General features: G+C 47.5%; 1 protein-coding gene and 1 pseudogene across 1 annotated transcript in view; both read right to left on the bottom strand.

The window, feature by feature from the left end:
- Positions 1-8,220, bottom strand: part of LOC124594454 (serine/arginine repetitive matrix protein 1-like) — a 116,757-nt gene extending 108,537 nt beyond the window's left edge. Inside the window, exon 1 of the mRNA XM_047132830.1 lies at positions 8,011-8,220. Within this exon, the coding sequence (XP_046988786.1) occupies positions 8,011-8,220 (210 nt within the window). The remainder of the gene's footprint in view (positions 1-8,010) is intronic.
- Positions 8,221-10,664: 2,444 nt separating this feature from the next.
- Positions 10,665-10,782, bottom strand: LOC124597714 (annotated as a pseudogene).
- Positions 10,783-12,017: the final 1,235 nt, after the last annotated feature.

Genomic DNA, 12,017 nt, shown 5'->3' with positions numbered 1-12,017 from the left:
GTGTAACGGGCAGACATCTATCCAGACCATCACACAGGAATTCCAAACTGCATCAGGATCCATTGCAAGTACTATGACAGTTACGCGGGAGGTGAGATAACTTGGATTTCATGATCGAGCGGCTACTCATAAGCCACACATTACGCCAGTAAATGCCAAACGACGCCTCGCTTGCTGTAAGGAGCGTAAACATTGTACGATTGAACAGCGGAAAAACCTTGTGTGGAGCGACGAATCACGGTACACAATGTGGCGATCCGATGGCAGGGTGTGGGTATGGCGAATGTCGGATGAACGTCGTCTGCCAGCGTGTGTAGTGCCAACAGTAAAATGCGGAGGCCGTGGAGTTATGGTGTGGTCGTGTTTTCCATGGAGGGGGCTTGCATCCCTTGTTGTTTTGCGTGGCACTAGCACAGCACAGGCCTACATGGATGGTTAAGCACCTTCTTGCTTCCCACTGTTGAAGAGCAATTCGGGGATGGCGATTGCATCTTTCAACGCGATCGAGCACCTGTTCATAATGCACAATCTGTGGCAGAGTGGTTACACGACAACAACATCCCTGTAATGGATTGGTCTACTAAGAGTTCTGACCTGAATCCTATAGAACAGCTTTGGCATGTTTTGGAACGCCGACTTAGGGCCTGACCTCACCGACTGACATCGATACCTCTCCACAGTGTAAAACTCAATAAAGACTGGGCTGCCATTCCCCAAGAAACCTTTCATCATCTGATTGAACGTATGCCTGCGAGAGTAGAAGCTGTCTTCAAGGCTGGGTCAACACCATATTGAATTCCAGCAGCATTACTGATGGAGGGCGCCACGAACTTGTAAGTCATTTTCAGCCAGTTGTCCGGATACTTTTGATCACATAGTGTACCTATCCATCACGTCACAATTTTCAGTTCTGAGCTCGTAGCGAGCACCTAAAAAGCCTAGAAGGATTGTGTCTCCCGCCGTACTGAGGGGCTTCTCCTGATTTTATGCAGTCAACATTCTGTAACTGTCATGCCTTTCCTTCTTCGTGACAATATTCGGCCGTATGCTGAAAGCACAACCAAGATCCTCCTGCAGCGTTTTTGATGGGAAGTGCGTGATCACCCAAGATACATCCCGCAATTGGCTCCCATTGATTTTCATCTCTTCGCTCATATGAACCGCTAGCTACAAGAATAGCGTTGTGGGACAGATAGCGAACTGCAGACCAGCGTAAGGAATTGGCGAAAATAACTGGTGGCTTCCTTCTATTACGAGATAAGTTGGATCCACGCCACAGACGCGCAGAACAGTTTAATATAACTATTTAAATTCAAAATGCGAACAACTGGTTATTTTTTCTGTTTCAAATGTAAGTACATAATGGTTTTAAATAAAATTATTGAAATACAGAATGCGAAATCCATATTTTCAAAATACCTTTATTCCAGCCGCTACGGTCGCAGGTTCGAATCCTGCCTCGGGCATGGGTGTGTGTGATGTCTTTAGGTTAGTTAGGTTTAATTAGTTCTAGGCGACTGATGACCTCAGAAGTTAAGTCGCATAGTGCTCAGAGCCATTTGAACCACTTTTTATTCCAGCAAAAACCTATAGTTAGAGATCAACTGATATGACATTTATTTCACTTTTACCTCCAATAATTGTTCAAATATTTTACTTTTCATATTCTGTTTATGTGAGTTCTACACTCCTGGAAATGGAAAAAAGAACACATTGACACCGGTGTGTCAGACCCACCATACTTGCTCCGGACACTGCGAGAGGGCTGTACAAGCAATGATCACACGCACGGCACAGCGGACACACCAGGAACCGCGGTGTTGGCCGTCGAATGGCGCTAGCTGCGCAGCATTTGTGCACCGCCGCCGTCAGTGTCAGCCAGTTTGCCGTGGCATACGGAGTTCCATCGCAGTCTTTAACACTGGTAGCATGCCGCGACAGCGTGGACGTGAACCGTATGTGCAGTTGACGGACTTTGAGCGAGGGCGTATAGTGGGCATGCGGGAGGCCGGGTGGACGTACCACCGAATTGCTCAACACGTGGGCGTGAGGTCTCCACAGTACATCGATGTTGTCGCCAGTGGTCGGCGGAAGGTGCACGTGCCCGTCGACCTGGGACTGGACCGCAGCGACGCACGGATGCACGCCAAGACCGTAGGATCCTACGCAGTGCCGTAGGGGACCGCACCGCCACTTCCCAGCAAACTAGGGACACTGTTGCTCCTGGGGTATCGGTGAGGACCATTCGCAACCGTCTCCATGAAGCTGGGCTACGGTCCCGCACACCGTTAGGCCGTCTTCCGCTCACGCCCCAACATCGTGCAGGCCGCCTCCAATGGTGTCGCGACAGGCGTGAATGGAGGGACGAATGGAGACGTGTCGTCTTCAGGGATGAGAGTCGCTTCTGCCTTGGTGCCAATGATGGTCGTATGCGTGTTTGGCGCCGTGCAGGTGAGCGCCACAATCAGGACTGCATACGACCGAGGCACACAGGGCCAACACCCGGAATCATGGTGTGGGGAGCGATCTCCTACACTGGCCGTACACCACTGGTGATCGTCGAGGGGACACTGAATAGTGCACGGTACATCCAAACCGTCATCGAACCCATCGTTCTACCATTCCTAGACCGGCAAGGGAACTTGCTGTTCCAACAGGACAATGCACGTCCGCATGTATCCCGTGCCACCCAACGTGCTCTAGAAGGTGTAAGTCAACTACCCTGGCCAGCAAGATCTCCGGATCTGTCCCCCATTTGGGACTGGATGAAGCGTCGTCTCACGCGGTCTGCACGTCCAGCACGAACGCTGGTCCAACTGAGGCGCCAGGTGGAAATGGCATGGCAAGCCGTTCCACAGGACTACATCCAGCATCTCTACGATCGTCTCCATGGGAGAATAGCAGCCTGCATTGCTGCGAAAGGTGGATATACACTGTACTAGTGCCGACATTGTGCATGCTCTGTTGCCTGTGTCTATGTGCCTGTGGTTCTGTCAGTGTGATCATGTGATGTATCTGACCCCAGGAATGTGTCAATAAAGTTTCCCCTTCCTGGGACAATGAATTCACGGTGTTCTTATTTCAATTTCCAGGAGTGTATTTATGTGGCCTTATTGTTATTCCACCAAAGAAAATAGTCATCCAACAGGAGAATAAATTGTTAAACAAGTATTATATTTAAGGAAAAGATTTTTTACTGTTCTATATCTCTTCAAGGAATTTAGCTACTGTCATTGTCTTCTAAATATTGTAGTGTTTCCAGATGTATTGTATTGCTGCCACTGTCACTGGCTTTCGTTGCAAGTTCTTCCCACCTTCTTCTCGTTGTCTCTTCTGCACTTCTGAAGTAAACAGTTCTGCAAAGTATTCTCTGTTATTCTTTGATACCCATTTTAATTTGAGAAAAGATAAGATACGGATGCTAATATGCCATCCTTTGGTGTTGGTTCCTGTTGTTTATAGAATCTCTCAAAATACATATTAAGACTTTCTTTAATAACTTCTATCAGCACACCACAGTATGTATGTTTGTTCATTTCCAAGTTGAATGGTTTGTTGGTTGGGGGAGGGAACCAAACAGCGGGGTCCTCGGTCCCATCGGGGTAGGGAAGGATGGGGAAGGACGTTGTTCGTGCCCTTTCACAGGAACCATCTCGACATTTGCCTGAAGCGATTTAGGGAAATCACTGGAAACCTAAATCAGGATGGCCGGACGTGGGTGTGAAACGTCGTCCTTCCGAGTGCCATTGGCAAGCTGCTTAGCATTGTTTCGTTTAAAAGCTATTAATGCGAGTTTCCTTAAAGTTTCTTTTAGAGTATCCTTGGCTGTGAGTAGATCTTGAAAATAGTTATAGTATGAATTCTGTCATGGTGGACATGAATAAGTAGGGGATTTCCCAGTAGATTCTAAACATGTTTCATAAGCTTTAGGTGTCCCTGAACATAGGTTCCAAAGTGCTTAACATTTTCACATAGCTGCATCACAAACTTTTGTGTATGAATTACCTTGAGATCTGGCGTTATACATATCTCTTGAAGCTATTAAATGTAATGTGTGTGACCTCGCTCCTTCCTTCAAATGGTTCAAATGGCTCTGAGCACTGTGGGACTTAACACCTGAGGTCATCAGTCCCCTAGAACTTAGAACTACTTAAACCTAACTACCGTAAGGACATGACATACATCCATACCCGAGGCAGGATTCGAACCTGCGACCGCAGCGGTCGCGCGGTTCCAGACTGAAGCACCTAGAGCCGCTCGGCCACTCCGGCCGGCGTTCCTTCCTTCATTCAATTCCCTGGCGTTAAGTACGTTTTACACTAAACGAACAATAATGGTAAACATATATCTTGAACTAAAGTCTTACTGCCTTTTCTAATAATTAGGATCATGGTCATATTCGTGCGCCATCTGTATCGATCATCAGACCACTTTTGTTTAAACAAATGGCTCATTAAACGAATGAAAACTATAAAGTATGAAATAAAATAATAAGGAAAAGCATTTTGCATTTTACAAATACAAAGATATCTGTTTTCGATATTCGACTAAAGCAGAAAATGTTTTTTGAAAAAAGTATTTCAAATGTGAAATAAAAATAAATATTTCTCATTCTGTGTTTGCATATCAACTACATGTATTTCACATAATTCACATCTCTGGCTTGACAGATGTCAAAGTCGGAGCGGCGACTAAGTAGCGATGTAGCTGAATGTTACAAATAAAGCATTTTTTTTATTTTCACTATGGTATCCCTTTCGCGACAGATAGGAGGTTGGAAAAAAATAGGCATCGTAAATAAGCCGGAAAATAACATCTGGACCTCTGTAAATTGCTGATCGACGACGTAGCTGCTATATATAGAGAGGTGACATAGCTGTAAACTCGCTGCGAAATTCAAAGAAATTTACCGGATTGCCAGCTGAATCTAAACTTACATATAAAATATCGAGTCAAAACACTTTTAGCCGTCTAAATTTCCAATTTTATTTTATTTGTGCTACCAGTTTCAGAGTTACATTACGCCATCTTCAGCCCCCATGACCGAGGTGTTGGACGAATCTGATCTCTTGTGTAACGAAATAGGGGCCTACACGTCAGACAGTGAGACTGAAGATGACGTAATGTAACGCTGAAATGGTAACATATGTAAAATGAGACTGGAAATGTAGATGGCTGAGTTTTGATTTGACATTTTGTGTAGAACAGCCGAGGTCCCGTAACGATCTTGTATAAAGATTGACTTACAGAGGATGACAATTATTGAACATATTGAACTGTACGAAAAGAAACGTAAATTAGTACGAAACTATGGCATGCACACACTTTATTCAACATGTAGAGATCACTACAGATATTCAGATGCCACTATGGCTGCAGTACATTAGGACTTTGTTTTTATAAAACAGATCTGATGATGGTCATTACAGACCCAAACCGGTAATCTGTTAACAAAACGTTTGTGACCATAGACGTAAATTAAAAGAAACTGATTTAGATATAGCTTACGACATGTTCGATATGCCTGCCATCATCGTAAATGATGATGCACAGACGAATAGCGAAATCCTGCATGCCCTGCTGAAGTTTCGAAACATCGATGTCGTCGATGATCTCCTAAATGGCTGTTTTCAGCTCAGCAATGGTTTTGGGGTTATTGCTGTACATCTTGTCTTTAACATAGCATGTGTTCAGACCCGAAGAATATGGCGGTCAATCGAGGCCCATGCCAGTGGCCTCTGGGTACCCCAGAGACAGAATGCGGTCCTCAATGTGTTCTTTCATGACATCAAACATTCTCCTGCTCCGATGGGTCGAGCTCCTCTTGCACGAACCATATCTTGTCGAAATCATGGTCACTTCGGATAGTGGGGATGAGATCATCTTTCAAAACCTTCACGTACCGTTCGGTAGTCACCGTGCAGTCAAGGAATATCGTACGGATTATTCCGCGACTGGACAATGCACACCACGTTGAGGATGAAGAGACTTCTTGATTGCGAAGTGCAGATCCTCAGCACTCAACACATTTGCTTATTGACGAACCATACTAATTCCTATCATGCCCTGCGGCCAACCGTGCAGTTTGAACCGTTCAGATGTTATGGCGATTTTATTTCGTGTAGTTCAATAATTGTCACCCTGCGTATTTCTTCACGTCCTGAGCGATTTGAGGAGAAACGCCGACATAAATCTTGTCGAGGAAAAGGCAGACGACAAGCACTCCTATGGAAGGCGTATCTCATGTACTCCTTACGGTCAAATGGCTCTGAGCGCTATGGGACTTAATGTCTGAGGTCATCAGTCCCCTAGAACTTAGAACTACTTAAACCTAAGGAAATCACGCACATCCATGCCCGAGGCAGGATTCGAACCTGCGACCGTAGCGGTCGCGCGGCTCCAGACTGTAGCGCCTAGACCCGCTCGGCCACTCCAGCCGGCCCTTTCGGTCAGTTGTTGGGTGTTATTCACTTCAAATAGTTATCTTTTTTTAAATGTTACTGACACATTTGTGCACTAATTAGATAACCATTTATATTAATTGCCCAATAGTCATTTTTGTACCTTTAAACATGTAAAATTGCTTAACATACTGATTACATTGCAGACATTGTGTGGTAAGCAGGAGCCGGCCGTCGTGGCCGAGCGGTTCTAGGCCATTCAGTCTGGAACCGCGCAACTGCTACGGTCGCAGGTTCGAATCCTGCCTCGGGCACGGATGTGTGTGATGTCCTTAGGTTAGTTAGGTTTAAGTAGTTCTAAGTTCTAGGGGACTGATGACCTCCGATGTTAAGTTCCATAGTGCTCAGAGCCATTTGAACCATTTTGCTAAGCGGAGACTATGCCAGCATTCATTTTTCCAGCCATACAGCGGAATGTGTTAGTTTTTAATGTCTGCAGTATTAAGTGTGTAAAGACAACTGAAGATTGTAACTTGACTTAAGGTGTAAATAAACAAAAAGGTCGGCCAAATGGGATCAGTGTGTGTGTGTGTGTGTGTGTGTGTGTGTGTGTGTGTGTGTGTGTGTTTGCTAGGAATATAGATACGAAGAAAACGAGCTAGAAGTTACGCAATAAAAGTAAACGTTGCTTAATAGTAAATATGCGATTGGGGAAACGTGACAGCAAAGGGAATCATTATTTTCGAGACTGTAGCTATAAATGGAAATGGAAATGCCGTGTGGCTAGGGCCTCCCGTCGGGTAGACCGTTCGCCTAGTGCAGGTCTTTCGATTTGACGCCACTTCGGCGACCTGCGCGTCGATGGGGATGAAATGATGATGATTAGGACAACACAACACCCAGTCCCTGAGCGGAGAAAATCTCCGACCCAGCCGGGAATCGAACCCGGGCCCTTAGGATTGACAGTCTGTCACGCTGACCACTCAGCTACCGGGGGTAGCTATGGCCGACGGTATTGTAGTGTCGATGAAGATATGGCTGTATCACGCCAATTAAGAACGGGTGGAAACTTGAAACGCTTTTTGGAATAAAACTATGCAAAAAGTCGCTAGTTGTTGCATTTCAAGTAATTTAATCCACAGCCGTAGAGTTGAACCATTACTGTCATACATGATTAATTTCGTCTCACTCCCATTACTGCGCAGCCCGCATTATTAACGACAGAAAGGGTTTTTGGTAGAAAGACCGCTTCCTTTTGCAGCAGTTTCTCTGCCCGCACCTCTCTTCCCTTCGACGTGACCCGGAGTTCCCTCGTAGCCACGGTCGCAATGTGTTTTTTATTTCCGACAGTAGAAATGAAACGAATAACGCGAGTAACTGTTCGCGGTTTGGAAGGGCACCGGCTGCCGCAGCCTATGAAGCGGGCTGGCCAGGTGACGGTAAAAGTAGATCGCCAGCTGGGCGGGCATGTGAGCGGCCGCGCCAGACAATGGAGATGGCCGTGTCGGGAGGGACGATCGCTGCGCGCCGGGAGAAAGGCGGAGGCCGCCGCAGCCGCGGCCGCGGCCAGCTAGCTACACAATTGCAGTCGTGCGTGCCTTTCACATACACGGCCGGGCCGGGCCGCGGGGTCATTATGTGAGGCGGATACGCCCGCCGCGCGGCCTTCGCCCCACGCCCTCCGACGGGCGATCCCGGGTCGACGGCGTTTAGCCTGCCGGACGGGGGCGTCGCACCCGCCGAGCGGCGGCACAGCCGTCGGCTCTGTAGCGGGGATTCTGGACGGCGCACTCAGTGCTGCTGGCGAAAAACAAGTCATTTCCGCTACGAGCATAATGAAATTCCGTGAATGTATGGTGTCTGTTCTTTTGGACATGTCCGAAAGAACAGACACCACGCAGATATGGCTTTGAGCACTATGGGACTTAACATCTGTGGTCATCAGTCCCCTAGAACTTAGAACTACTTAAACCTAACTGCCCTAAGGACATCACACACATCCATGCCCGAGGCAGGATTCGAACCTGCGACCGTAGCGGTCATGCGGTTCCAGACTGAAGTGCCTAGAACCGCACGGCCACACCGGCTGGCATCCACGCAGAAACCGCAGCTGTTACACAATATATGTAAACTGAAAGTGGAGAGGGGAAGAAAGGAAATTAAAAGTTAGGGATCATTGCTGTCAGCTGCATTTGGGCATTACGCAGAATAGGCGACGACCAGTGAAATACTTACCGAACCGGGAGCCGAACTCGTGATCTTCCACTTACTAGGCAGGTGCGGTAACCACTGCGCCATCTGGGGTACAGTGTTAACGCACCTGCACGGACTACCTCGGTAAGCCTCACGGCCGATCCACACACCTAAAGAGCGTTACCTATCCGCAGCCCCTGTGCATTTCCTCCATATTCGCTCTGCGTTGTTATCGTACCTGCCCAGTAAGCAGTAGATCCCTGGTTCGAAACCCGATCCGGTACATACACTACTCGCCATTAAAATTGCTACACCAAGAAGAAATGCAGATGATAATCGGGTATTTATTGGACAAATATATTATACTAGAACTGATATGTGATTACATTTTCACGCAATTTGGGTGCATAGATCCTGAGAAATCAGTACCCAGAACAACCCAATAGATGTTAAGTCCCATAGTGCTCAGAGCCATTTGAACAACCACCTCTGGCCATAATAACGGCCTTGATACGGCTGGGCATTGGGTCAAACAGAGCTTGGATGGCGTGTACAGGTACAGCTGCCCATGCAGCTTCAACACGAAACCACAGTTCATCAAGAGTAGTGACTGGCGTATTGTGACGAGCCAGTTGCTCGGCCACCATTGACCAGACGTTTTCAATTGGTGAGAGAGCTGGAGAATGTGCTGGCCAGGGCAGCAGTCGAACATTTTCTGTATCCAGAAAGGCCCGTACAGGGCCTGCATCATGCGGTCGTGCATTATCCTGCTGAAATGTAGGGTTTCGCAAGGATCGAATGTAGGGTAGAGCCACGGGTCGTAACACATCTGAAATGTGACGTCCACTGTTCAAAGTGCCGTCAATGCGAACAAGAGGTGACTTTGACGTGTAACCAATGACACCCCGTATCATCACGCTGGGTGATACGCCAGTACGGCGATGACGAATACACGCTTCCAATGTACGTTCACCTCGATGTTGCCAAACATGGATGCGACCAGCATGATGCTGTAAACAAAACCTGGATTCATCCGAAAAAAAAAGACGTTTTGCCATTCGTACACCCAGGTTCGTCGTTGAGCACACCATCCCAGGCGCTCCCGTCTGTGATGCAGCTTCAAGGGTCTCCGAGCTGTTAGTCCATGCTGCTGCAAACGTCGTCGAACTATTCGTGCAGATGGTTGTTGTATTGCAGACGTCCCCATCTGTTGACTCAGGGATCGAGACGTGGCTGCATGATCCGTTACAGCCATGCGGATAAGATGCCTGTCTTCCCGACTGCTAGTGATACGAGGGCGTTGGGATCCAGCACGGCGTTCCGTATTCTGCTAACAGTCATTGTATCTCGACCAACGCGAGCAGCAATGTCGCGATACGATAAACCGCAACCGCGGTAGGCTACATTCCGACCTTTATCGAAGTCGTATACGTGATGGTACGCATTTCTCCTCCTTGCACGAGGCATCACAACATCTCACCAGGCAACGCTCGTCAACTGCTGTTTGTGTTTGAGAAATCGGTTGGAAACTTTCCTCATGTCAGCACGTTGTAGGTGTCGCCACCGGCGCCAACCTGAAAAGCTAATCATTTGCATATCACAGCATCTTCTTCCTTTTGGTTAAATTTCGCGTCTGTAGCATGTCATCTTCGTGGTGTAGCAAATTCAATGGCCAGTAGTGTATGTTCACTCGCCGCCGCCGATTCCGGGTAATGTCACAGTGCAGCTGACAGCAATGAAACCTCCCCTTTCCTTTCCTTTTTCCCCCTTTCCACCTTCAATTTACATATAATCAAATTCCGCTACATTCCACTGCAATATCAGATATTATTTATAATATAGCCTACGCAAATTACTGACAATATATAGCACTCCGTCTTCAGGCCACAAGTGGCACATCGGGACCATCCGACCGGCGTATCATCCTCAGATGAGGATGCAGACAGCAGGGGCGTGTGGTCAGCACACTGCTCTCCCGGTCGTTATGATGGTTTTCTTTGACCGGAGCCGCTACTATTCGGTCGAGTAGATCCTCAACTGGCATTACGAGGCTGAGTGCACCCCGAAAAATGGCAACAGCGCATGGCCGCCCGGACGTTCAGCCATCCCAGTGCCGGCCACATCCGACAGCGCTTAACTTCGGTGATCTGACGGGAACCGGTGTATCCACTGCGGCAAGGCCGTTGCCGATAATAAATAGAATTAATAGAAAAATTAAAGTATCAACAGCTATACTCAATAACCTTCTAGCTCGACCATTTGACGCTCAGCAACATCAAAGACGACAGGACTGTAATTGAAAATCGTGGATCGTTTACAAGGTCGCTCTTTCTATAACAATTGTTGTTTGCTACTTTTCTCTTTATGTGGGATTTGCATTTGCGAAAGGATAAGGAATTTATTCCCAAGGGCATTTTGTTAGCCTTACGTGTGAAATGTTACAATGCATCTTAAAATGACAGATCATATATGAACATGTAAATACATTGAAGCGCCAAAGAAACTGGTATAGGCATGCGTATTCAAATACAGAGATACGCAAACAGGCAGAATAAGGCACTGAGCTCGGCAACGCCTGTATAAGAAAATAAGTGTCCGACGCAGTTCTTATATCGTTTACTGCTGCCACAATGGCAGATTGTCAAGATTTAAGTGAGTTATTGTGCTTGTTAGTACAAGTGTAAACTTTTCGATTAAGTTCTCATCTAATTGTGTCCAAATGGCAGAATGATTAGGGAGTTGCACTTTAGACATAAGCAAAAGCTTTTTAGTAAGCCAGAAACGGTTGTAATGTGACACATCGAGACAGAAGTATTGTTTTACATGATACACCGATTCAGTATATAGCCCCATGCGTTGTAGATTTACACTCCTGGAAATGGAAAAAAGAACACATTGACACCGGTGTGTCAGACCCACCATACTTGCTTCGGACACTACGAGAGGGCTGTACAAGCAATGATCACACGCACGGCACAGCGGACACACCAGGAACCGCGGTGTTGGCCGTCGAATGGCGCTAGCTGCGCAGCATTTGTGCACCGCCGCCGTCAGTGTCAGCCAGTTTGCCGTGGCATACGGAGCTCCATCGCAGTCTTTAACACTGGTAGCATGCCGCGACAGCGTGGACGTGAACCGTATGTGCAGTTGACGGACTTTGAGCGAGGGCGTATAGTGGGCATGCGGGAGGCCGGGTGGACGTACCGCCGAATTGCTCAACACGTGGGGCGTGAGGTCTCCACAGTACATCGATGTTGTCGCCAGTGGTCGGCGGAAGGTGCACGTGCCCGTCGACCTGGGACCGGACCGCAGCGACGCACGGATGCACGCCAAGACCGTAGGATCCTACGCAGTGCCGTAGGGGACCGCACCGCCACTTCCCAGCAAATTAGGGACACTGTTGCTCCTGGGGTATCGGCAAGG

The sequence above is a fragment of the Schistocerca americana genome, chromosome 2 (assembly GCF_021461395.2).
Source record: "Schistocerca americana isolate TAMUIC-IGC-003095 chromosome 2, iqSchAmer2.1, whole genome shotgun sequence".
Taxonomy (NCBI): domain Eukaryota; kingdom Metazoa; phylum Arthropoda; class Insecta; order Orthoptera; family Acrididae; genus Schistocerca; species Schistocerca americana.
This window is presented reverse-complemented; position numbering and strand designations above follow the sequence as displayed.